The sequence below is a fragment of the Rhinolophus sinicus genome, linkage group LG10 (genome assembly GCF_036562045.2).
Source record: "Rhinolophus sinicus isolate RSC01 linkage group LG10, ASM3656204v1, whole genome shotgun sequence".
Taxonomy (NCBI): Eukaryota; Metazoa; Chordata; class Mammalia; order Chiroptera; family Rhinolophidae; genus Rhinolophus; species Rhinolophus sinicus.
In genome coordinates this window covers 33,349,717-33,375,753 of record NC_133759.1, presented here as the reverse complement: position 1 = coordinate 33,375,753, position 26,037 = coordinate 33,349,717, and the positions used below count along the sequence as shown (strand labels likewise).

The 26,037-nt window shown below is 50.6% G+C and overlaps 1 protein-coding gene across 1 annotated transcript in view; it reads left to right on the top strand.

Annotated features, from left to right (window-relative positions):
* The window catches only part of RAB6B (RAB6B, member RAS oncogene family), a 56,514-nt gene that overhangs the window by 24,227 nt on the left and 6,250 nt on the right, over positions 1 to 26,037 (top strand). Inside the window, exons 2-6 of the mRNA XM_074312860.1 lie at positions 488 to 546; positions 20,895 to 20,948; positions 21,152 to 21,257; positions 21,950 to 22,061; positions 23,169 to 23,262. Coding sequence (XP_074168961.1) covers positions 488 to 546; positions 20,895 to 20,948; positions 21,152 to 21,257; positions 21,950 to 22,061; positions 23,169 to 23,262 — 425 coding nt within the window. The remainder of the gene's footprint in view (positions 1 to 487; positions 547 to 20,894; positions 20,949 to 21,151; positions 21,258 to 21,949; positions 22,062 to 23,168; positions 23,263 to 26,037) is intronic.

Here is a 26,037-nt window from a genome sequence, read left to right as displayed (position 1 = left end):
CCCCTGGTTCATTGGAAAGCCATCTTCCTCACCAGTCCCCAGGCTGAATGAATGGGAACTAAAGAGCGTGCCTCCATCCCAGCCTGTGACCAATGGCGAGGCAGTGTTTCCAGGTGAAGGTGTGTTGGTGTGGGAGAAGCTTCCATCTTATACCTACTTGCTCTGATTCTTCATATATGACTCTTGCTTCAGTTGGGCTCTTGTGGGTCGAGGAAGACCTGAATATGGGTGATGAGGATTCACAGAGCAGGGGGGGCGGCTCCTCCTTGCTGCCTGGCAAGAGCTCCCCTGCAGCCCACCCAGTGGAGACTTTGCCATCTCTCTCAGGGTCACTCTCCCGGAGTCTGCCTCCCACTTCTGTTTTCGCATCTCATTTTTTCCTTGGGGCTTTTTTTTGGTTTCATTGTATTTTCTTCACATGAAGTGTGTTTAGAAGAGCCTAGCTCAGACGCCATGGCTGAATCCCTCTCTTCTTATTGTTTTACAGTTGGGAAGACGTCTCTGATCACGCGGTTCATGTATGACAGCTTTGACAACACGTACCAGGTGAGGTCCTGGGTGCCCCTCACCCCCCCACACCCATGGTGTCTGCAGCCATGACAGCTGCCTGGAGACTATGCTGGTCTTTCCCTGGGGCTTGGTAATGCTGAGATGAGAGCGGGACCTTCCCGGGGCCCAGGGCATTTGCTTTCCCATCTGTGCACTGGCCCCAGCCCAGAAAAGACCCTGAGCCATTCTGAAGATCCCAAACTCAGTAAAGGAAACATTTTCTGGTAGAAGAAGGACATGTTTCAGTCTGTGTCCTTTGGCTCCCCATGGGCAAGTCTGAACAACTGGGTTACGTGGGGGCTTGTCACGTGGAGGAGGATGGACAAGGCACAAGATGAGGGAGGTCAAAGAACTCCCTCCTTGAACTTCCTCCTTGAGCACAGTTATAGTTGTTGGACCTTCATGCACATGCATGCACCTATACACACACACACGTAACATGCACACGCAGAGTTGCTGAGGCACTTCCTTCCCTGGAGAGGCTGATGTGATGGGTCTGTGCTGATCTGCATGGGCAGGAGGCTGGACAGATGGACCTGTGGCTCCTGGCTCTCAGGTGGGCTGCAGTCACCCAGTGGCCCACAGGCTGAGCTCGTGGGGGTCAGTGACATTCCGCTTTCCTGGCACCACTTGGGTGAGTGGGGAAGTCTGTGCAAATGAAGTGAATTTTCCCTGCAACTATAGCGTTTTGCAAAAGGCACCAAAGATAATAATTTCAACTGTTTTTAAGAAAAAAGAGATCGTGCTCTTCCTTAAGAAAGAGACACATAATAATGCATTTTTCTAAGCCAGTGGATTCTGTGAGATACTAGTTTCACGGGATGTTTGTAGGTATTATTTGAGGAAAAAAAGGCAGAGAGGAAGATTTAGTATTTGTATCGATTTGGGGAATATTGGTGAACAAGGTAACTCAACTTTTCTACTACTGCAGGACTTCTCGGGGCCCTCACTACGTCAGTGTATGGTTTTGTGATGAAAGAGGGATGTGGTGTGCAACATCTCCCAGATGTGTTTGGTCATGGAATCTTCTTGTCATGAAGTCCTCAGAGGACAGATATTTATAGAACACCCTGGGGACAGCTGTGTTAAGAAGTCCCTCTGCCTTCCTGGACTGACAGAGGAGGCAGAGTATAGCTCTCTGCTGATTACCATTCTGTCTGCTCTTTAGTCAGACACGTCTGTCTCCCTCTGGATCAGTCATCGTCTTCGCCTCAAATACAGCCCCTCTCTCTGCCTCCCTCAAATTCCCTGCTTTTCCTCTGCTCTCATGTGAAAGGCCAGATAACTAGTGAACTTAGTAAGAATTGACGGAAGGGTCAGAACATGAGGGGCCCCAAGGGTCAGAAGAGGGGCCCCAAGTGCTGTGCACAGCTCTGCACGCCGGCTTTTGGATGGTGATCTCAGCCATGCCTGTGGTCGTGTCTGCAGGCCTGCCAGAGGCCTCACCTCCCCATGAGGGGAGTTCTACCACATCAGCCTGCATTCCGGATGCGAGCCCTGACAGGCTTCAGTTCTGCAGTCTGACTCGGTATTCATGTTGTGAGTGTGTGTGTGTGTGTGTGTGTGTGTGTGTGTGTGTGTGTCTGTGCGCGTGCATTTCACGGATATTATTTCAATTATTTGAAGTTGTTGAATGTCAGGATACATATAATGCCTGTTACTGGTGTCCCACTGAACGCGGTGAGACCTTTGGCTGGTTGGTGCTCTTGGCAGTGGTGGGTGGCAAAGGTGAGCTTAGGGCCTTTGCAGTGGTCGTCAGGGACGTGGATCAGCCCCTCTCCAGGTCGTTCGAGTCTCGCAGAATCTCAGCCCACTTTCATCTCCAGTGTCATCTCCCATTGCCCACGGCTTGTCCCACATCCTGTGGTCCAGCCGGTCTCCCTGCTTGCTGCTCCCCACGCAGTGACAGTCATGCCTCCATACCTGGTCTCATGGTGTCGCCTCTGCTGGAATGCCCTTCCTTCTCTTCTTACTCATCTGCCTCATCACAGCTCAGAGCCCACGTTTACTCTGTGAGTGGGACCCTCCCCATGCTCGGCCCTCCTCCCGTAGCCCCCTCTCCTAGTGCACATTGTCCTAGGGGTTCATTTGCCTCCACACTCTATGGGAACTCCTATGTGCTCTGGTTCCTGGGTGGGCTCTGGGCCTGGCTAAGGCCAGGACTCCTGGGGGCCCAGCACAGGGCCTGGCCATAGCTGGTGTCAGGTTCCTGTTGGTACCACAGTGGCTGCGGGTGGCATTGTCTTCCTTGGTCTTAGACCCCACCAGACTAAAAGGCCACAGTGACCCAATGTCAGCGTTGTGGTGAGAAAGGGAGAAAGCCCAGAGGGAAGCAGGTGTCCACCCCACTGCAGGTAGAATTCCTTTCCCAATACCCTTTAAAATGGTAATTAGGCTGGGAGGCCTGGGCCATAATTCTCTGCATACACAGGCTTATTTTAATGAATTCTCTGGAGATGGAGAGGGGGAAATATTATTTTGTTTATTTTGTCTTAGAATGGTGGAAGAGACGTTTGGGAAGTAGACAAGATCCCCGAAGGCTCTGGGGGATGCTCCTAATTGTTCCCCAGCACAGTGACTACTCCCCCCACCCCACAAACATCCGGTCCATCAGCCAATACAACCCAGGACACCCCCGCCCCCTAGCCTCCCATTAGCTGAGTTGCCCAGACAGTTCCCAGAATGGAGTCACCCCTCCCTCCCTCCCATCCTTGCCGTGTGCCTCTGGCTATGTCTCTGGCCCCCCTCCTCCATTCACTCATTCTGAATACAGGTATCAAGTGCCTACTTTGTGGGGAGAGACAGGCGGAGAAAATGACCTGGCCACAGAATCTGACCCTGCCCTTAGCCTCGCTTGCATGGAGGGCAGAGGGGGTTCAACCTCATTCTGGGTGGAGCAAGTCCTCTCTCAGCCTGGGGCTGAACATGCCTGAGGCCCCGAGGGGCTGGCTTGAGGACCCATGAGGACCTGGGCATGCAGAGCTGCGTTAGACCTCTGAAGTGGTCCTTTCCACCTCACCAGCCCTGGAAAGATGCCACCTTGTTAGCCTTCAGGCCTCAGGAGAGGGCTCTTCTGTTCTTCTGCCTTCTGCCTGGCACTCCCCTCTGCACAAAGGCATCTTGTTTCTCGTCTTCACACATGAATTCCCCTGCCTCTCACCACCCCACCCATCACCCCATCTAAATCCACTCACTTGAAGAAGTGAAAAATCAAGACTGATAAACAGCCTGGTGAGATACGTGTCTGCAACAATTCTCTTGTATAAAACCTCAATTAAGAAATTACTTTCAAAATGTACTGTAGAAGAAACCTTCTGGTACCTGCACTGTGATTATACTTGACCTTCTGTGTGGGCCAGCCTCCCTTCCCCTCCCATAGGCCAATGAAACACACCTGCGGGCCTGGTCCTTGCGTCACCTCTTTGAAACCAGCACTAGAGCCATAATGGGTGGTCTCACGCCTCTGCAGGGAGGGGAGGATTTGGAAGCAGTACTCTTCTGGGGTGTGTCTCCCTTGGGTCCCGCCTGGGTCCTCTGTCTTGGCTGCGCATTAATATTACCTACTGGGTGTATGGCTCGGAGAGTCACAGGCTGGCCCAGGCATTAGCATTTTTTGTATTTCAGAGGGGATTGAGATGGATTTATAGTCAAGGCTGGAGCCACCGCCCCCGCCCTCATGAGGACCCATGAGGACCTTCCACCACAGCATAAGTCAGGAAACCAGCCTAATGGGCTGCCCCTGGGAGAGGTTCCCTGCCTGCTGGAGCTTACCCAGCCGCTCCCAGCATGAAGGAGCGTTTCTGGAGGACTGGAGCTTTGCCTGCACCAGGCACTCCCAGGGCCCCATGGAGCCTTTGGGAAGGGAACAGATGGCTGTGTCCAGTGCCCTCCCAGGCCAGGGGCTTACCTGAGAAGCTCTCACCTCTCAACAATCTGCCTGCTCTGCCCCGGGCCTTTCCTCTCTCACCTCCTGTGTCTGTATTGGTTTCCTGGAGCTGCCATAGCAAATTACCACAAACAGAGTGGCGTAAAACAACAAATTATTCTCTCACAATCCTGGAGACTAGAAGTCAGGAGTCAAGATGTGGCAGAGCCACATTCCTTCCAGAGGCTCTGGGAGAGAATCTTTCCTTGCCACTTCCAGCTTCTCGTGTCTCCAGACTCTTTGGCTTGGGACTGCAATGCTCTAATGTCTGCCACCATCTTCACATGACCTTCTTCTCTCTGTGTCTCTGTGTGTCCTCTCCTTTACTTATAAGGATACCAGTCATTGGATTTAGGGGCCCATCTAAATCCAGGATGATTTTTCATTTTAAGATCCTTAACTAATTATATCCACAAAAACCATTTTTTCAAATGAGGTCACATTCTGAGGTCCCAGGTGAACGAAATTTTGGGGGAACAGTCTTTAACTCTACCATAGGGCCCTAGCCCCTCCAAGTCTTGATCCCATTGGGGACCAGGCTCTCTGACCTGGGCCTCAGCCTGGTCTCCCCCAACCTTGTCTCCCAGCATGGACCCCTGTGGGCTCCCAGGCCCTTCTGGTGGCCCAGCATCTGACCTGGGGAAGCCATTTCCCCAGGAGCATATCTCGGCAGCATGTCTTTTTGTTTTCACAAGGTTTTAAAAACTGATCAGGTATTTCTTTGTGTAACATTGTAAGTTAACTCAATAAAGTCAACAGGCTTACTGAGGCCTGCTCATCGACTCTGTAGGTCCACTCATCCTGTTCTTCTGCAGCCCCCAGACCAGTGTCGGTCTCCACCCCGATGATTCAACCCTGCAATGTGGGGTTAGCCTTTCAGAGAAGCTGAGCTCCAGCTGGGCCACACAGCAGCACATCCCAGGTGCGCAGGAAGGGGCATTTGTGAGGGAGCATGGCGTGTGAGAGCCGTACTTTGTCCCGTGTGGGGTTTGATGCTCTGAACTCTGGGGTAGCAAGTTCTGCTACATGCTTGTCGGGCCAGATTCAGGCAGCCACGCCCTACACCTAAAATGCCCCACATCACCTTTGCTAGTGGGCCTGACGTGGGGACAGTGAAGAAACAGGACCTGGGAAAGGGTTAAGCCAGAACATCGTCCTTGGACGCACGTCCACACACTCATGGACACTGGCTTCTGGGCCCCGTCCCTGCTCGGGCCAGGAACAGGAGAGGCATGGGGACTTCAGAAATAAGATGCTAAGGGTATTAAGGACTTTCTTGCCAGTGGGCCACTGTAAGGAGATGAATGAGCCCTCCTCTCACAGCTCACAGCAGTGGAGAGACAACCAGGTGAGAAGGGTCCCTCCGATGGGTTAGGGGAGGTGCTCACTGCTCCACCTTAAAGAAGAGATACAGTTAGACGAGAGGCAACAGGTCAGTGCACGGGGTGCAGGGGTGATGGACGTGGCTACAGCCTGGAGCATTTGATCAGCAAGAGGCAGGAGGCTCAGCGGAGCCAAATCGTGTGCTGCGTGGGCACCAGGTAAGACAGCTGGGCGCTTAGCCCCAGGGCACAGGGTGCTGCCCCCGTCCCGATACATGCCAGTCTGTCAGCTAGGGCGTGTGTTGTGGGCTACGATCTGTAAGGAGCCAGATCCTGGGTGGTGCACTGGTAAAGGTGAGGGGGTGGGCCTCACATGCCTGCCCAGGGTTAGCATGGGCCGCGCCTGGAGTTCTGTCTCGGGGCTCACATCATAACAGACACTGCTGTTGTCATCCAAGTACCTTCTTGCTCATCCTCCCATTCCCATTAGCGCTTGAAGCTCATGGAGAGTAGTAGGAGAATCAGGTGCTAATGGTGCGGTCCCTTGGGTGCGTGACGCTTCAGACAAGGCAGGGATTGGTGGCTGTCCTAGTGGGCATGGAAGGCTTTCTGTAGGAGAGGGCAGGGAACTGAGTGGGAAAGGACAGGGAGGATTTGATGCAACTGGGAGGAAGGATTGCATGCTGAAGGAGAAGCATTCATGGAAGCCCAAGGTGTAACGAGCCAGTGCTGCACACCCATGTGTGTGGTAGGACAGGGGCTCTGCCTTTGCAGTAGGGGTCATGGTGGGGCCTGTGGGTGGATTATTGGGCAGGGCTGCATTTTGACTTTTATGGCTTTAGCCATTGTTTTCTTCATGGACACTTTGCTCCTTCCTTCATTAAAAAAAAAAAAAAAAGAAAGAAAGAAAAAAGAAATATGTATACATATATATCTCATACTAAAATTATATTTTACAACTGTGTCGTTATAAAGATGAATATAATTCAGTCTGGATTCATTATTATAAATTCATTATTATTACATTCATTTTTTTCTTTTGATTTTAAAAGAAATTAAAATTTAAAAAGTTAAAAAACATTTTCATGCGCCCCTGAAAGTACTGTGGGCCCCAGGCCCTGTGCCTGCTGTGCCCAGTGGGTAAGGGGGCCCAGATGATTGGAACTGTAGAGGGCCCTGGAGGCTTGGAGCGGCTTAGCCTGGTGGGCAGGAATCAGAGAGCTGTTGCGGGTTTCTAAGGTGGGCACTGATGGGATTAAAGACTTCAGAGTTTGTAGGACACAGATTTGGAGGAGTGGGCCCGGGCAGGGGTGGCAGTTGTCGGCAGGGCAGGCACAGACCTGGCTACAGCTCCGTGTGTGGAAGTGCAGGGCAGGGGGGAGAGGAGCATCACTGAGCAGTCATGCAGGGCTGTGTGGGAGGTGAGTGAGGGGCCTGGGCCGAGGAGAGAGACACACACAACAGTGGAAGGGGTGAGCAAACAGAGTGGGTCTGTGGGGTACAGAAGAGCAGGAGGCCTGAGTGCATCCTGGGTTTCTGCCCAGACACCCTGGCCAAGTGCAGGACTATCCACTGTCTACAAAAGCAAAACAAAACTAAAAACAACTCCACACCCAACTTGATAATGATGACGTGAAGCTAACAGTAACCTGCTAGCAGAGTTGCCATGGGAGACGGGGGGCCTCCCACCACCCCCTGCATGTGCACTTGAGCAGTACTTTGCAGCGGTGACAGATGGTTCTGGACTTCTGGCGGAACGCTGGACTCCAGTCCTCTGTTAACTCTAGCAACAGGATGATTTTATTATGTTAATACAGTGGAGTTCCGTTGTTTGCAAGCATTAGGTTCTGTGGTCAAAATGTGAGGTGAGGAGCGGCTGGATGGCTCAGTTCATTAGAGCACAAGCTCTTAAAAACAGGTGTCATGTGGGGTCTCTGGTCCCGCTCCCCGCACAAGAACGCAGGATATGGTGAAGCCAAACAGGAACACCCACGGAGCCATAGATAGGGGAGTCACACCACTATATTCTCGCTGGCGGCTGGGTTGGAGACACAGGAAGCAGGAGCTGCACGATTTGCAATCTGCCGTCCGCTTCTCTGCCAACCCACTTGCTAGCTGCAATCCGTGCTTGCTGGCTCAGCCACGGCTGTTATATACAGTGGCCAATGGCAAACTGGTTACAGCTGATGGCCACCTACTACCCGAGCCAGCACCTCTCCACGTGAGGCCTAGAGCCTGGAAACTGCTCTCTGGGGCTCTGTCCCCACAACAGGGTTCCTGGTTCACTTCCCACTTGGGCCAGTGAGCTGCGCCCTCCACAACTAGATTGAAGACAATGAGCTGCTGCTAGTGGCCTGTGGGCGGCTGGATGGCTCAGTTGGTTAGAGCGTGAGCTCTTAACAAGGTTGTTGCCAGTTCAATTCCAGCATGGGATGGTGGGCTGCGCCCCCCGCAACTAGATTGAAAATGGCAACTAGACTTGGACCTGAGCTGTGCCCTCCACAACTAAACTGAAGGACAATGACTTGACTTGGAGCTGATGGGTCCTGGAGAAACACACCATTACCCAATACAAAAAATGAAATAAAAAATCTGAGGTGAAATGATCCTGTCCTCAGAGACCCACTGAGGTACCACTGGTCCTCCTGGTGCCCCCCCCCCAGGCATTTGTGGGCATTGACCTGGTCCAGGACTGAAGGCAGACTTGCTCTAACGTATTTTCTTTTCCTCCCTCCTTCCCTCTGCCCTTCTCTCCCTCTCTTTTGACCAGCACATACAAATTAAGAATATGGTCCCCTTCTAGTACAGAAAGCTGACTAATGGTGGCTTAAACAAAGAAAGGTTTTGCTTTCCCAGGTGCAAGAAGTCATGGTGGAACTTGAGGTGGCACAGCTGTGCAGTGATGCCGTCGACGGCCCCCCAGTCTCTTGTCACTCTGTGCAGCCTTCTTGCTGTGTGGGTTTTCGTCATCCTGCTGGCTGGTTGGTGTTGCTTCAGACATCATGTCTGCATCCAAGGCAGGAAAAGAAAACCAAGAGCTTCCCTAGAATGCCCTCTCCCTCCAGCAGATGGTGACTTAGGTCTTCTTGACCAGAATTGGGTAACACCATCACCCTGAGCCTCTGGAGAGGCTAGGAAAGCAGAATTTTCCTTTTACCGTCTCTAGGCAAGCAAGGGAGTACCCCAGTCGCACCTGCTACATTTCCTAAATTAAGTGGACCCATGATGTAATTCTCTGCCCCAGGTTTTAGTAATCCTTCCTAATTCACTTCATAGGTTACATTTAGGTAACTCTTAGACACCCTCAAAAATCTACCTCGCGGAGCATCTTTCTCCCTAATTGTTACGGAGAGGGCTTGTGTACTTGGATCCATATGTGACCCTTCAGAAGACCTCTCAGGGAGCTTCAGGCCACATATCCATGGGCATCTCTGTGGCTTTTGAAGGGACGGACTGATTTTGATGAAATTTAACCCCTTATTTAAAGTTGGAAGGTTTGGTTGATGTTTCAGACTACAGTTAGGAAACAAAGAGCAATCAATAAATATTTAATTGGGTGTTGACTAGCACAAGCCACTGTCCGCTGAGACTTTGAAGCTGAGGTGTCAGAAAGACGCCAGGGGCCTGTACTGTGGTCTCCCGAGCTCCCATCCCCTCCCCCAGAGCACAAAGCTGCTGGCAAGATCAGATGCTTCCCAGCTTGTCTTCCAGAGGCCACTGTCTCCTTCCCCCACAGCACCTACTTGCCAGTCTGAATCCTTACGTTTTGCCAGCCTCATTTGCATGTTAATTTGCATGACTTTACCCTGATAGTCTCATCTGATAGTTGGTGCCGAGCACAAACAGCAACTTCATTGTCAAGGGCTTTTCAAGCCCAGCTGCTTTCTGCCTCTTATGGCTGCTTCCCCAGCCATGGGCCAAGGCCTGGCCAAGGCTAAAAGAAGATACACATACACTTCTTTTCGTGATTCCTCTTCCTTGAAGAGAGTCTTGAGTCAGTTTTTGTAAATTACCATGCATATTTCCACTGCAGACTTTATTACTGTGTCTTGTCAGAATGTGGATGCAAAATATATTTCCTAATTAATGCTCATAGCAAAGAAGATTTCAACAAGTGCCCTAGGGAACATCTCTGTCCTTGGGGATTCGCTGGGCCAATGGAAGCTTTTGTGCTGAGGGAAGCATGTAATGTACCGTCATTCTGCACTGTGTCTGAGCCCTTGTTGACACTGTTTAATACCACCTTCCGAGAAGATAAATGTGGATGTGGCTATGAAATCTGTGCTCGTTAAGTTCCTCGTGTTTTGTATAAAATAAAGTGCCTGCCATTTTTCATAAGCAGCACAGTTTGCAAGCGTGATGATATTAAAGGAATACATAAGCATTGCCAGGTTTGGGATGATGTAATCACAGCAGAGTGTGTGCAGCTCAGCCTCCTCGGAGGGGCATTGGGCAGCATAGAGGCTCATGCAGCACAGCCAAGGGAGGTGGGAGGGTGTGGGGATCGTGGATTGGCAGGAGAGCCCCCAAAGTTAAGCCTGCTGCTCATGTTGTCGTGACATCCTCTTTACACACCTGTGGCATAGTTACCAGCAAGAATAAATTACCCCATACCTCATAAGAGGAAATGAAATACAGACAATGAATGTTTTGACCAAGATTCCAAGGCAAGCTGGAAGAGTGATGTGGTCTCCTTTAGAACCTACCTCTTTGAGGGTCAGCCTTTCCTGAAGCTCCGGGAACACTAATTTACTAGGATGTTAATAGGAATTACAAGAACAGAAAGTTTAGGAAACATTGGGTTACATGAAATTGTTCATGTTTCTTCAGTGCAGGACTTCTTAGAGCCTTTCCTATGCCAGTGTACTTTATGGCTCTACAGTAGGGGCTAGAATATGCAACCTTTCCTAGAAACACTTGATCATAGTTAATTTTTATCCTTTAGATCACTTCATGGGACTGTGTTTCACATAACCAAACTGAGAAGCATTGTTAGAGTGTCTCCCATGGGGTGGCTTTCTACAGCTTCTCTTGGAAATCCCTCAGTCAGTCGGTCAGTCCTTATTTTGTTTGTACCAAGTACCTTCACGTAGTCCAACTCATGTGATCCAACAATCCTTGATGGAAATGGATTGTCCCCGTTTTCGAGATGAGAAGCTGAGGGCCAGAGAGGCTGTCATTTTTCCGTGATGCTCCCAATCTCATGTTCTTCCAAGCCCAGCACACGGCGTTCAGACCCTGCCAAAGCACTGGCAGAGGTCACTGAAAACAGACTGGGGCCTTCTGGGCACATGACCGCACTCAGGTCCATTTGGGTGGGGAACTCTGCTAGCTGCATGCCAGATCCTCTGGGTGGCCATGGTCTGCCCTAGGAGGCATTGACAAGAAGCCTACATTTGCTGGAAGAAATCTGTTCCCCTCCCCTTTCTCTAAGGACCTATGAAGTTTCCTGGTCACCCCAGCCTTCTGGCATCACCAGGGCTATGGGCATATCATAGATCTGGGCTTTACCTTCAGAGCAGAAGTGACTTCCTCCCCACCCCACACTCATGCCCATAGAAGCATAAGCTATCCACACATACCCCCATACACATACTTATATATGCAAATAAATATATAGTTGCATGCACGTGGGTGTATCTCCACTCATCCATGTGTCTACTCACACACACTCATATCCATGTTCTCATCAGTACATACTCACACATCTGTGTGGCCCGTGCTGACCTTTGAAAGGGAGTGTAGGTCTGGCAGGTCACAGGAAATCAATCACCAAGGTTTCTGGAGTCTTTTGTAGGAGGGTGTAGCCTACCTGGGTAGCTAGTTGTTCTTTTTGTTTGGTGTCCCCATATTACCCTTGTGGATAATGTCTATTGATCTGTTTTCAACTTCACTGACTGTTTCATCTGTTATCTATCTGCTGTTAAGTCCATCATTAATTTAAAAATTTTAGGTATTGGCCGGCACGGTGGCTCAGGTGGTTGGAGCGCCGCAATCTTAACACCAAAGGCCCCTAGTTTGATTGCCACCTGAGCCAGTGAGCTGCGCCCTCTACAGCTAAGATTGTGAACAACAGCTCTCTCTGGAGGTGGGCTGATGTGAGCAGCCGGAGGTTGGCGTGAACTGCATGGGCTGCTGTGTGCTGCCGCAGGCTGTCGTGGGCTACCGTGTGCTGCCATGAGTGGCCAGCAGCCAGCGTGAGTGTCTGGCAGCCAGCGAGAGCTGCCGTGAGCTGCTGTGAGCGGTCAACTGACGACTGGCGACCGACTGCCTCAGTTGGAGGAGCACAAGGCTCATAATACCAGTATGGGCCAGGAAGCTGTGTCCTACATGACTAAACTGGGAAACAGTGGCTTGAAACGGAGTGGGGAGGGAGGCAGAAGAAAGGGGGGGAAATTTTCAGGTATTGTATTTTTCAGTTCTAAATTTATATTTGGTTCTTAATAGTTTGTCTTTCTCTGTTGGGATTTTAAAATCTGTACCTTCACTATGAGCATATTTTTCTTTATATTTTTAAGCATAATTATATTAACCCTTTTTTTAAATTGGGGAATATCAGGGAACAGTGTGTTTTTCCAAGGGCCCATCAGCTCCAAGTCGTTGTCCTTCAATCTAGTTGTGGAGGGTGCAGCTCAGCTCCAAGTCCAGTAGCCATTTTCAATCTTTAGTTCCTGGGGGTGCAGTGCACCATCCTATGCGGGAATTGAACCAGCAACCTTGTTGTTGAGAGCTCGCACTCTAACCAACTGAGTTATCCAGCTGCCCCTATATTATTAGTTTTTAAAAAATACTCGCTTGTTGGCTGGCCCGGTGGCTCAGGCGGTTGGAGCTCCTAACTCCAAAGGCTGCCGGTTCCTGGGTTCTCAACCACAAGGTTGCCTGTTTGATTCCTTGAGTCCCACAAGGGATGGTGGGCTCCGCCCCCAGCAGCTAAGATTGAACACGGTATCTTGAGCTGAGCTGCCACTGAGCTCCCAGATGGCTCAGTTGGTTGGAGAGCATCCTCTCAACCTCAAGGTTGCCAGTTTGACTCCCACAAGGGATGGTGGGCTGCACCCCCTGCAACTAGCAAGTGCAGCGGCAACTGGACCTGGAGCTGAGCTGCACCCTCCACAACTAAGACTGAAAGGACAACAACTTGAAGCTGAATGGCACCCTCCACAACTAAGATTAAAAGCACAACAACTTGATTTGGAAAAAAAAGTCCTGGAAGTATGCACTGTTCCCAAATAAAGTCCTGTTCCCCTTCCCCAATAAAATCTTTAAAAAAAAAAATTACTCGCCACTTTCAACATCTATGTCACCTCAGAGTTGGTCTCCAGTTATTCTCTTTTTTTTCTCATATGTCTAGTAATTTTGAGTTAGCTCTTACACATTGTGGTTAAGACTGTGGATTTCTGTTCATTCCTTTGGAAGAATATTGGTCAGACCCAAGTTCTCAATTCTCTTCCCTATGGTAGGCAGCAACTTAAAGTTCCATTCAGATTTGTTTGTTTGTTTTGTTTTCAGTCTTAAGTAGGATGCTTGGGGTCTGCTTAGATCAGTCAGAGATTTGGGCAGCATTTATATACAGAATTTACAGTGACCTCTCTATGGCTTTCTCATTTCCAGGATTTTCCACACTTTCTGGCTTCTGTGGTAGCTTTGCAGTCTGCCCTCTCATTTATCAACCAGTAAGACTGGGTTGCTTGCCAAGTTCCAGCCACCCCTCAGCTCCAGCAGGGGCTGCCCTCAGATGAGTAAACAGTCATAAAAACAAGAGCCTCTTTTAAGTGTTGACTTCCCTCCAGATTCTACCCGCTCTTTGGTCACTTTCTGGTGCCTTCAGATAGTTGGTTATTATAATTTTGTTCGGAGTTTATAATAATCTGCAAGAAGGTTGGTCTGGTAGGAACTTCTGATTACAGAAATCAGAACTCTAACAATCCCTCCTTCTGGGATTTTCTCCCCACATCTCCCATCCTCCACTACTCCCCCGTCTTCACCCGCTGGAAAGTTAGTATTCACAAAAGGACTTGCATAGTTGTTCTACCCTTCCCTCAAGAAATCAATCAGAAGCAAGCTCCTGCTCGTCTTAGAGCCCCTCTAACCACACTAGTCCTTTCCATCTGTCATGGCCCACATCTCTGTGTGCTAATCTTAGCTCCTCCACAAGGTTGCAAGTTCAGGGCTGAATTTTGATCTCTGAATGGTGTTCACCAGGTGGAAGAGCATTCCAGGGGAGGGAACAACTCCATAGAGGCAGGGACCAGGGCTCGTTCTGCTCTCTAACACATAGTAAGCACTCAAGAATGAATAAGTGAATGAGTATTGATTACTGTTTGCCAGAACGGACCTGCCCAGGGAAGACCATGCCCATCTTTTCCCTGCAGACCTGGCCTATCTGAGAGAAGTGGGCGCCAGCTGGTTGCAGTGTGGGGACAACTGCTGTGCCTTGTGTCTGGAAAGATAGATGATGCCAGGGAGTTGGAAATGTTCTGGTAATCAAGGCCCAGCCAAGGCTGTCTTAAAAGTTCTTGTTTCTGTTGTGTTCTTAGAGAGCTGACTTCTGTTGTTAAAATGCAAATGAACTCCCTCTTAAGTGGACTCTGCTGAGCAATGATACAGCTAATGACCAGAAGATTCTGACAATAGGGGCCAGACAGGATGTGACCCCCGTGAAGCTTAATAACAATTTCAGGCCACAGTGGCAGCTTCAGAAGTGAATGGGCCTCAGGAAGCGGAGTACAGCTCAGTAGTCAGGAGCAGGGACTTTGGGTTCAAACCCTGCCCCTGCCCACACCACTGTATGACCTTGGTCCTGCATGAGCCTTGGTGTCGTCATCCGTGAATATCGCCTTCTGTGTGCATGGGTGTCTCCCTCTGTCTCTCAGCCCTGGCAGGCAATCTGCCCCTCTTCCTGGCTGCTAGGGCTTCCTCAGACTGATGACAGCAGGAGCTCAGAGTCGTATCTGACTGCTTGTCTGGAATTCTGATTCCCAGATGACACCCCAGAGATTGTGATTCTGTCTGTCAGGAATCTGCATTTTCACAAGTTCCTGATGGGATTCTGAAGCAAGTGGTCCATGAACTACATGAATCACTGACCAGGGTGAGATCGTCCCAGTTTAGAAGAGAAACTAACAGGAGGGCTCAAAAACTGACTTGCAAAGGAGCTGAATCTTGAACTCTGAATAGGTGTTAACCGTGTGAAAGAACATTCCAGGGAAGAGGACAGCATTGTAAAAGGCACAGACAAAAAAATGGCTTGTATTTGTGGAGTCCTGACCAGAGTATTATCATTAAAGTGTAAAGTGCAAGCTGGGCAAGGGGAAATCAGGCCATAGGAAGCGAGGGGCAGGCCCTGAACAGCTTTGTAGGCCAAGCTGAAGTGTTTGGACTGTTTCCTAGGGGCAGGAGGGGTGCTAGTGTTAGATTTATGTTTTAGAAAGTTAACCCTGGTGCTGTATGACAGGTTGACTCTCAAGGGAGAGCCTGAGGGCAGAGAGACCAGTCAGGAAGCTGTTTAGGGTATTCAGGTAAATGAGATTGCTGGTCTGAACTGGAGCAGTGGTGCTGGGGATGGAGAGACGTGGACAGGTAAAAAGTAATCGGCTGAGCGATTCATTTGATGTGAGGGAGTGGATTAGAGAGCAAGTGAAGAGGAGGGACGTGGGAGGGCTTGCAGAGGCTTGGGCACCTAGGGTGGTGGAGGTGCCACTCTTCGAGATAGGGAAAATAGAAGAAGCAAGTTTGGAGGGAGATAATGGGCTCTGTGTGGGATTTATATATTTAGTGAGATGTCTAGGGGACAAGTAGATGGAAGTGTCGAGTGAGCAGCTGGGTACCTGGATCTGGGACTCAGGACAGAGGGAGGCCTGGGATGTAGATGGGGAAGCCATCAGTGCGTCCTGTTTGAAGCTGTGAGAGTAAAGGAAGTCCCCTGACACAAAACAGTAGGGAACACCAACATTTTAGGGACAGAGAAAGAAAGAGGACCCTACAAGAGACCAATAAGGAATAACAGTTAGCGAGGCAGGGAAGCCAGAAACAAGTAGTGTCATGAAAAGCAAAGGAAGCAGAGGGTAAGTGGGGAGGGGGGTGGTAGATGAGGGTAAAGGGGATCAAATATATGGTGATGGAAGGAGAACTGACTCTGGGTGGTGAACACACAATGGGATTTATAGACGATGTAATACAGAATTGTACACGTGAAATCTATGTAACTTTACTAACAACTGTCACCCCAATAAGCTTTAATTTTAAAAAAAAAATACAAAGGAAGAAAGAGTGTCAAGGAAGAAGGGTAGTCAACATAGTCACGCGCATCAAGCAGAGTCTGGCCTGTAGAGTGTCCTTATACTTTGGAGATGAAATGGCTGCTGGCGACCATAGCAAGCAGAGCTTCAGTGGACAGGGCAGAAACCAGACCTCCCTGGTGGGAGGGGGAGGAAGTGGAAACTATGGGTTTGGGGGTGGGGGGGGTAGCACAAGGCTCATAATACCAGCTTGGGCCAGGAAGCTGTGTCCTCCACAACTAGACTGAGAAACAACAGCTTGAACAGGGTGTGGAGAGTGGGGGTGTTATATGGAAGAAAGGGGTAAAAAAAAGATTCAAATTTCCATCTGTAAAATTTTCCTTCAGCTTAAAGCATTTCCTGTAATGAGGGCCCACTGGTGACAAATTATCTGAAAATGTTTTTGTTTTGCCTTCATTGTTGAAGGAAATTTTCACTGGCTATATAGAATTCTAGGTTGATATGATGGTTGTTGTTGCTTTTGGAACTTTAAAGATGTTGTTCCATGGTCTTCTGTCCTACATTGTTTCTGATGAGAAATCAACTATCATTCTTGTCATTGTTCCCTTGTATATAAGTGTTTTCTATTTCTGGCTGCCATTAAGGCTTTCTCTTTCTCTTTGGTTTTTAGCAATTTGACTATGACGTGCTTAGGTGTGGGTTTCTTTGTATTTATCCTGTTTTAGATTCACTGAGCTTCTTGGAACTGTTTTGATGTTTCTAAACAAATTGGGAATCTTTTTGGCTATTATTTTTTCAAAAGAATTTGTTGCTGAATCTGTTTCTACTCTTTTTATGAGAGCCTAATTGCATGTATATCAGACCACTTGATTATGTCCTAGAAGTTCTTAATTCTGTGTTCATTTTTTGTTGTATCTTTTTTCTCTCTATGCTTCAGTTTGAACAATTTCGTTTGGCCTGTTTTCAAATTCACTGACCTTTCCTCTGCAGTGTCCTCTGCTGTTATTCAAATCCAATGTATTTTTATTTCAGATATTGTATTTTTTTTAGTGTTAGAATTTCCTTTTTTTTTTTAGAGTTTCCTTATATCTCTTGAAATTCACCCATCATATTCATCTTTTCCTTTATATTTTAATACATTTATATGAGGTATTTTAAATTCCTGTCTACTAATCCAGTATTTGAGCCATATAGTGGTCTATTGCTATTGTTTTTCTCTTAATTATGGCTTGGATTTCCTGCTTCTTTACATGTCTAATCTTTTTTATTGTGTAGTAGATATTGTGAATAATAAGTTGTAGAGATTCTTGGATTCTGTTACCTTTCTCTGATGAGTGTTGAGTTTTATTTTAATAGGCAATTAAATTATGAGCAGCTAATTTTTTTTGGAATGGTTACTTACCTTGTTTAAACTTGAAGATAGGTCTCTTGGTTTTTCCTTTGTTCCTCTGGTGTAACCCTCAAGTCCTTAAATGATGTTCGTTCTCCCAAAGCTGGCCTTTCTGGAGTTCCAGTGGAACACCTGAGGCGTTTAATAAGTCTTGCTAACTTGGTGGGACTAAGAAGTTACCTCGGAAAAATTGGTTAAATGTAGGATCTCAGTTCTCTTCCCTTCCTTCAGAGATTGTAACCCCTCCATTTTTTTACCTTATTTTGATGACTTTTCAGTGCTTGAAAATTGTTATTTCTTGTATTTGTCCAGAGTTTATAGTAATCATCTGGGGATGGTTAGTTTGATTCAAGCTACTCAGCCATTACTGGAAGGAAAACTTAGGAAAACGTCTTTGAGCAGAGCTGATGGCCCAGACACAATGCTTGTGCTTTGGTACCAGTCTATACAGCTGTGGGAAGGTCTACAGTGGCTCAGTGGTCTGACTGGGCGGAGAGTGTGGCCAGAACGGCCTGAGAGACTGGGTGATCAAGGAACCAGATATTTCTCTGATGTAAAAGAAGCATGAAAGTGGGCATAAAGGTGGGAGAGAGCTGGAGAAGTAGGAAGTTGGATTCTTTCAGCTACCTGTCTTCATTCCAAGCAGTGGGACAGGGAAAGAAGGTAGTTGTGAGTACATTCCTCCCACCCCACCCATGAAGGACCCATCCCAGAAGATCACCTTCACGTCCCATTGGCCTTCTTTGACCAGGCTGCAAAGGAAGCTGGGAAATGTAGTTCTTCTCCCCCCCCCACCCATTTCTTCCGCCTCCCCGCCCACTCCGGTTCAAGCCATTGTTTCTCAATCTAATTGTGTAGGACACAGCAACCTGGCCCATGCTGGTATTATGAGCTTTGTGCTTCCCCAGGCTGAGGCAGTCGGTTGCCAGCCGTCAGTTGGCTGCTCACAGCAGCTCACGGCAGCTCTTGCCAGCTACTGGCCGCTCACAATGGCTGCTGGCCACTCACGCTGGCCCCCAGCCACTCATGGTAGCACATGATAGCCCACGGCAGCACACGGCAGCTCATGCTGGCTGCTGGCCACTCATGCCGGCTGCCTGCCACTCACGCTGGCCACTGGCCACTCATGGCAGCACACGGTAGCCCATGGCAGCACACAGCAAGTAGCTCACGCTGGCTGCTGGCCACCCATGGCAGCACACAGCAGCTCATGCTGGCCACCAGCCACTCATGGCAGCACACGGTAGCCCACAGCAGCACTCAGCAGCTGGCGACAGCTCACACAGCCCTCCAGCTGCTCACAGCAGCCCAGCTCCAGGGAGAGCTGTTGTTCACACTCTTAGCTGTAGAGGGCGCAGCTCACTGGTCCATGTGGGAATCGAGCTGGCAGCCTTCGGGTTAGGAGCACGACGCTCCAACCACCTGAGCCACCGGGCCGGCCCGGGAAATGTAGTTCTTATGTGAAGCAGCCATGAGTCCACCTTTGCATTCGGAGTCCTATTACTGTAGAAAGGGAAACTACATATTGGGGAACAGCCAGAAGTTCCTGCCACCAGGAGCTAATGCACCTGTCTTTTAACTCAAGGGTCACTTTGCAGGAGCCTGGCACTCCCTGGGAGCCCATTAAGCACTGATAAGTTGAGAGATATTTACCTGTTCTGCATGTTTCTCCTTATGGGTATCAGAAGGCAAGGATTATTGTTCTAACATACACCAATAAATGGATGTCATGTGACTACTAAGGAACAAGGCTCAGTCCACAAGCCACTCGTCAATTCCAGACTTGTTCCCCAGTGACTACGCCATGCAGGAGAGGTGTGCAAAGCTGAGGTGGAAAGATCCCAAATGATGCCAGGATTTTAGTGCTGATTCTCCCAGCTCTGCCCCTGATCGGTGACATCACACTAGGCATGTGCTGTAAGTTTCCTGGTCTGTCCTTTCAACTCCAGAGTAAGGGACTGGGTTGTGTCTAAGATGTTCGTTTAGCTGCCACATTCTAGAATTGTATGATTCCTTGACACTTGGTATCTTTGCATTAAAGCTTCCAGGAGGATGCAGCCACTTCACCTCCTTTGTGGAATGGGCCTGGCTGTGAATGTACGTGCAGTCAGCCCAGGGCCTGCAGACATGGGTTTTTCATTCCTTGGGCTTCCCTTGGTTGTGGTTTTTGTAGTCAGAAGTTAACAGCACAGTCTTCCATGCAATTAAGCTTATTTTTAAATGTTATTTTTGTTTCAAAATACTTTATTTCTGCTTCTAGAACTATTATATGTTCATCGCAGGAAATACAGAAAAAAGAGAAAAGTATGACGAAGAAAGCAAAAAAAATCACCCAGACACTGGCACTGTTAAGGCTTCAGTGTGTTCCCTTCTCTTCAGTGTCTAAGAAAATAGGAAAACTCCTTATAGCTCTACTTCAATTAATCCAATTGGGATCACACTATACATGACGTTTTATAACCTGTGTGTTTTTTTTCACTTGATGATCATTCACCCAAATCGTTAAATGTTTTTTCAAGGACATGATTTTTAATGACTGCCAAGGATTCTTATTACGTGGATGTACCGCACTGTTCTTAACCAGAACCCTGGACATTGGCTGTACCTGCATCTTCATTATTTTCAATTGCATAGCAATGACTCCATTTCATACTGACAGTATCTTAGCTCCTGTCACAGACATTGGGTGCATATAACACCCAGAGAGGGTGGGTGATCTGCCCAAGGCCACACAGCAAGTGAGCGGTAGGTCCTGGCCATCTGACCACAAGGCCAACTATACCCCCTGCTCCATCCCACCCCCACACAGCTGCCTCTGCCACAACAGAGGGTGCACAGGCACTGCGTAGGGCTGCTAGGGACCACTGGCTCCCAGTGTGTTGGTTTGGGTAGAAAAGAGCCCCTGGGCTTTCCCAGTGGGATGCTGCTCTGGGTGTTTTGCAGCCCTGAGGAAAGCCAGTTGCTCTCTGCCCCCACACAGCAGCCAGCTGCTGTGCTTCCTGCTCCGCCCCTACCCACCTGGTGCTGGAGTTCAGGGCCAAGGGGGGCAGGATGTGCAGGATGGAGGCAGGAGGGGCCAAGCAAGGAGACCACCCAGCTCCTGCTGCTCCAGGCCCTAAGTGAGGGGGGCAGGAGATTCACATTCCAGTGGCCGGTTCCTGGGGGAGCCTTCTCACCAGGCTCTCTCGTCCCTTTCCCAAAGCACTTTTATATCACTCCCTAAAAACCCTCTCCTCATCCTTATTTAGCTCATCCTTATTTAGCTCAAACTCACTTCCTCTGAGAGGGAGGACTCACTGTTTAGTGTGTCCTAAACAGTGAGGGGTGGGCAGGGACAGCAGAGCAGGAGCCACCCTGGCTTTGGCATCAGTACCCCCCCTTTTGCTGGCTGTCATGGCCTGGATCATTGAGTTTTTGCCCCTTTGCCTGAGACTTTTTAGTTTTGACCTTTCTGTACTTTTCTCTAACAGGCAACCATCGGCATTGACTTCCTGTCAAAAACCATGTACTTAGAGGATCGTACGGTGAGTGCTTGACTTTAGAACTGGGGAGTCAGCGGGGGCTCCTTTGGGCTTATCACCTGGAACCTTAGCGGGGCACCCCTGAGACCTCATGCCTGCCCCAGAGCTGGCAGTGCCAGCATCACAGAGCCAGGCCCTCCCCCAGCTCCCACCCCCACCATGAGGACCCCACGGCCCCTGCTGACCCCTCGCCCTCCCTGCCACAGGTGCGACTGCAGCTCTGGGACACAGCGGGCCAGGAGAGGTTCCGCAGCCTGATCCCCAGCTACATCCGGGACTCCACGGTGGCCGTGGTAGTGTACGACATCACAAGTGAGTGTGGGTCCCGGGGGCTCCAGGGCCTGAGGGGAGCCCTGGCCAGGCTGCATCCCTTGTGTGTGTGCATCGTGTGTGCATGTGTGTGCATATGTGCACACACGTGGATGCTTATGTCTGAATGCAAGAAGGCAGCTGCCCTGAAACAGCCTTGCCTCCCCTGGCTTTTGTCTGCTCCTGAGGCTGCCTCTCCCCTCCTCTTACTTGTAGACCTGAGAGTTCTTTTCAGAAACCCCTCTGGCCTTTCCTGAGCCCCCTTGACCTCCCCTTGGTGAGAGTCTGCTCTGTAGGGCCCTCCTCCCCTAGGGGATGCTGTGGCCCCCTCCACTGTTTCCAAGCTCAGCCAAGTCCAGTGTGCCCATTTTTCACTCTACTCTGAGCCTCCAAAGTCAGGTCTAACTCTCAGGTGGGCCCCTAAAGCCACATAGAAAATCATGACACAGTCAGCTTCCAGATGGGGTAAATTCTCTCCCCAGAGGGTGGTTCAGCAATGCAAGGGGCTCTCCAGGGCCCCAGGACAGCAGCTCCACAAACACATGTGTACCTTCTGTGGAAGGCCCAGACGGACTAGTCTGTGTGGCCTGTGCGCCTGCCCTCCTGCTCCTGGTCTCACACCCTGACCCTCCTTTATCTTCTCCTGCCAGGAGCTGCATCTCACTCCCAGTTTTATCCCCACTTTCCACCTGCAGACCTCAACTCCTTCCAGCAGACCTCTAAGTGGATTGATGATGTCAGGACGGAGAGGGGCAGCGATGTCATCATCATGCTGGTGGGCAACAAGACGGACCTGGCTGACAAGAGGTAGGTGCCGGCGCTGGCAGGCCGGGCCCCCCTCCGTGCCTCTGCAGCTCCTCCCGGGCAAGGAGTTCTGGGATGCGTGGGTCGTAAGCACCCTGTCTGACCCGTCCCCAGGCATTTGGGAAAGGTCCCTGCGGGTGCTAGAGGCTTTGAAAGCCCCTGGTAGACCCCTGCCCATGGGTGTCTCCTCTCTGAATCCCCACCTTGCACTGCTGCAGGGGCAGTGCTCTCTGCGTGGTCTGTATGGAGCCCTGTGCGTCTGGCTCGGCCCAGCAGTGCATGGCCTGGGACCTGGCCATAGCCGCGGCACAGCTGCAGACACAGCAGTCCCTAGGGTTCCCACCGTCATCTGCTTGCACTTTGTATCTCTGCTTCCATGAAACATCCTTGCTGGTGTGGCTGTGGGTGTGAAGGTCCTGGTCCCCAGGGATTAACCTCAGAATTTCCTGGTCCATTGCTGTCGAGGTGTGATGCTTCCTCTGAAGAGGCTGCTCCAGGGCACAGGGGTCGCTTAGGTGCTGTGTACATACATTTGTCTGCTTATCTCAGGGGACCCAACTTGGTCAGATAAAGCAACAGGCCATCGACTGTGGGCTTCCTGAAATGTACTCTGGCCATTAAGGAATAATGTGAATTAGAGCCTACTTCATTAGAATCCTGTCCTTGAAGTGAAGAACATGGGCTTAAAGCCCAGCCTTCACTAAGTAGCTCTGTGACCTTGGGGCAGTCACTTTTAACCTCAGTGTCCTCATTGGGAAAATGGGACTGAGGTTACCCCTCAGAGAGGCGGTATGTGGCTCAAAGCATCTTACAAACCTAGGCTCTGGCAGTGGTGACTATTGGGAAAGGTGGGTATAAGACAGCCCCCCCATCTGCCATAGACAGAGGGCCTGCTCCCTCACTGGGAAGTAGCATGGAAGGAGTAGGGAAGGGGCTGGTGTCCTGCTGTGCCCCGTGACCCTTCATGCTGGAGGAGCCCTGAGATCAGAGCCTGTCCTCAGGGCTGACTGCGGGGCTTGGTTGGCTCCGCTGCCCTGCTGGGCTGCTCCCACCTCGTCTACCAAGGGCTGCTTCTCTACTGCACTGATTTCCCCCTCCATTCATCTTCAGGCAGATAACCATCGAGGAGGGGGAGCAGCGCGCCAAAGAACTGAGCGTCATGTTCATTGAGACCAGTGCAAAGACCGGCTACAATGTGAAGCAGGTAGGATGCACCTGGTGCTGGTCCCCGGCCCAGCTTGGCCACGGGGCCCACGTGTGGCTTCCAACGTGGTCAGCCATGGGCTCGGCCCTACCTTGTCCCAATGGGCTAGTGACTAGGTTGGGGCAGCCAACCAGAGTCCCCATAAACCTACCTAACAGGGAACAAGCTTACATCCAGAGCTGGTAACGCATGTGAGAGGGGAGGAACTGGCCTTCAAGGGCTGTCTGGAGAATAATCACCATTGGCCACCATGCACCGTGGCCCCTGTAGCATTCCCTGAGTGTCCAGCCACTAACTTCCAGGTGGCTGAGAGAAGCCTTGTTTCTCTAGCATCTTGCATGACGGGATGGGGGTGCAGGGGTCATGCCTTGTGCTCAGCAGGTGCTCAGGTGGAGGGCCAGGCAGGCTTAGAGAAAGGAGCCTACCCGTGGTACACTGGCGCTCTCAGAGGGGAGAGGCCTGGCGAACCCAACATGTCAGAGGAGCAATAGAGGGGCAGGCTTAGTGCTGAGCCTCAGAGCAGGGGTCTTCTCCTGGGTCCACAGACCCCCAAGGAGTCCATGGATGGAATTCAGCAGGTCAGTGGACTTGGGTTGGAAAACCCACAGCTTTATCTTCAGTAACATCTAACTGCTTTTTAGCGTTACCTTCAGCAATGAATGTAGACAACAAGACTCCGTACCAGCAGCAGCACCTGTGGCTTTATCACATAAAGATCGCAGCTGTGTTCTTATCACCTTACAGTGTTGCAGTATCTTGAACTTGACAGGTGTCACTACGTCAGTATCACAGTGGTTATTAGACACACTGCCAGCTCTTGCTACTTAACAAGTTCATGGGGAAACAGAAATGCTACTACATCACCAGTTTGTATCTTTAAAGACTTTAGAAGTCTATTTTCAATACTAAATGGTTTTCTTTATGCTCCTGTGTAATTGATGTCACATAACTTAGAAGTAGTCCATAGATGTCACCAGACTGCCAGAGGGGTCTGTGTTTCACAAAAGGGTAGGAGCCCTGCCTTCCAGGAGAGGACTTTGAGAGGTGACAAGGGAGGGAGTTGCAGACAAAGGGAATAGCATAAGCAAAGGTGCGGCAGGAGGGGTCCCCGTGGGATGGGGAGGGGACGCTGAGTGAGGAGCATGTCTTGACTGGGGTATCACTTCTGCACAGGGTATCACCCCCTCCCCCAACAGTGCCCGGGAACACTAGACAAGCTGCCCATGCAGCGGTTGGCCTGGATGCAGTGATGATTCCCCCCCCCACCCCACCCCGTGGACAGGGCCAGTGGTGGTGGGGAAGGTGGCAGAGGCATGGGAAGAGACAGAGTGGGGGCCCCAAAGCTCTCAGGACTCAGCCTCCCACCCCAGCAACATGGCTCTGTTCACTCCCATCCCCTTCTCAGCCTCCTTCGGTGTAAGGTTGGGGCTGCTGTGCAGTCTCCTGGAGGAGGGAGCTACCCATCCCCGGAGGCATGCAGGAGACACTGGGCTGCTGCTCTTTTAGACCCTGATGGAAAGTCTTTGGGGCGGGGGGAGGGAGGCGCTGGGAAGTAGAGAGCTGGTAACCTCAGTGCCGGTGGTCAGGGTCAGGGAGAAACTGATGCCTCCCTTCCTACAGTGCTCTGGAAACCAGGTGATGGTTTGAGAAGGAGTTAAATGGGGTCAGTTGAAACCCTGTGTGGCTCAGAGGAGTCTCCATGCACTGCAGCCTCCTGGACTCTAAATATGATCATATCTGCTCTGAGACCCACAAGAGCTGCCTTCTAACTGGCAGTTTGGCCGTTGGCAGAAGCTGTGACGATTTTGACAGACAGGTAGAGTAGGGCTGCCTGGGGCAAGGCCACGAAGGAAAGCTCGGGTGGCCCGGGTCCTCTGCACCCAGCCCGCTTCTGCCTGCCTGTGGGGACAGAGCCAGGAGAACAGTTTCCAGGCTCTCACCCTCACGTGGAAAGGTGCTCACTCGGGTAGTAAATGGCCATCAACTGTGATTGGATGGCCATCAGCTGTGGCTAGTTGGCCGTCAGCTGTAACCAGTGAGCCATTGGCCACTAATATAACTGCCGTGGCTACGCTAGCAGAAGCTAGTGGCTGAGCTAGGAAGCGCGGATTGCAGTTAGCATGGCGGATTGCAGTTAGCAAGGGGTTGGTTGGCAGAGAAGCGGACGGCAGGTTGCAGATCGTGTGGCTCCTGCTTCCTGTGTCTCTAACCCAGCCTCCAGCGAGACTATAGTGGTATGACTCCCCTACCTATGGCTCCATGGGTGTTCCTTTTTGGCCTCACCATGGTCCTGCGTTCTTATGTGGGAAGCGGGACCAGAGACCCTGCATGACACCCTGCATGACACTGCCCCACCCCAGAGCCCCCTCTGCAGCCTGCCCACTGCACCCCACACCCTGCTGGGCCCACCAGCACTTGCCCACTCGGACCCTCACTGCCTTTGGCCCTGGGTGCTCCCATAGGCCCCTCACCCAGCCTCGGTGCTCTGAGACGGCTGGGCTCTGGGTGAGACTGTCATGCAGGGTGTCATGCGGGGTCTCTGGTCCCGCTCCCCCCATAAGAACGCAGGACATGGTGAGGCCAAAAAGGAACACTCACGGAGCCATGGGTAGGGGAGTCATACCACTATATTCTCTCTGGCAGCTGGGTTGGAGACACAGGAAGCAGGAGCCACATGATCCGCAACCCACCGTCCACTTTTCTGCTAACCAACCTCACTTACTAACTGCAATCCGCCGTGCTAACTGCAGTCCGTGCTTGCTACCTTAGCCATGG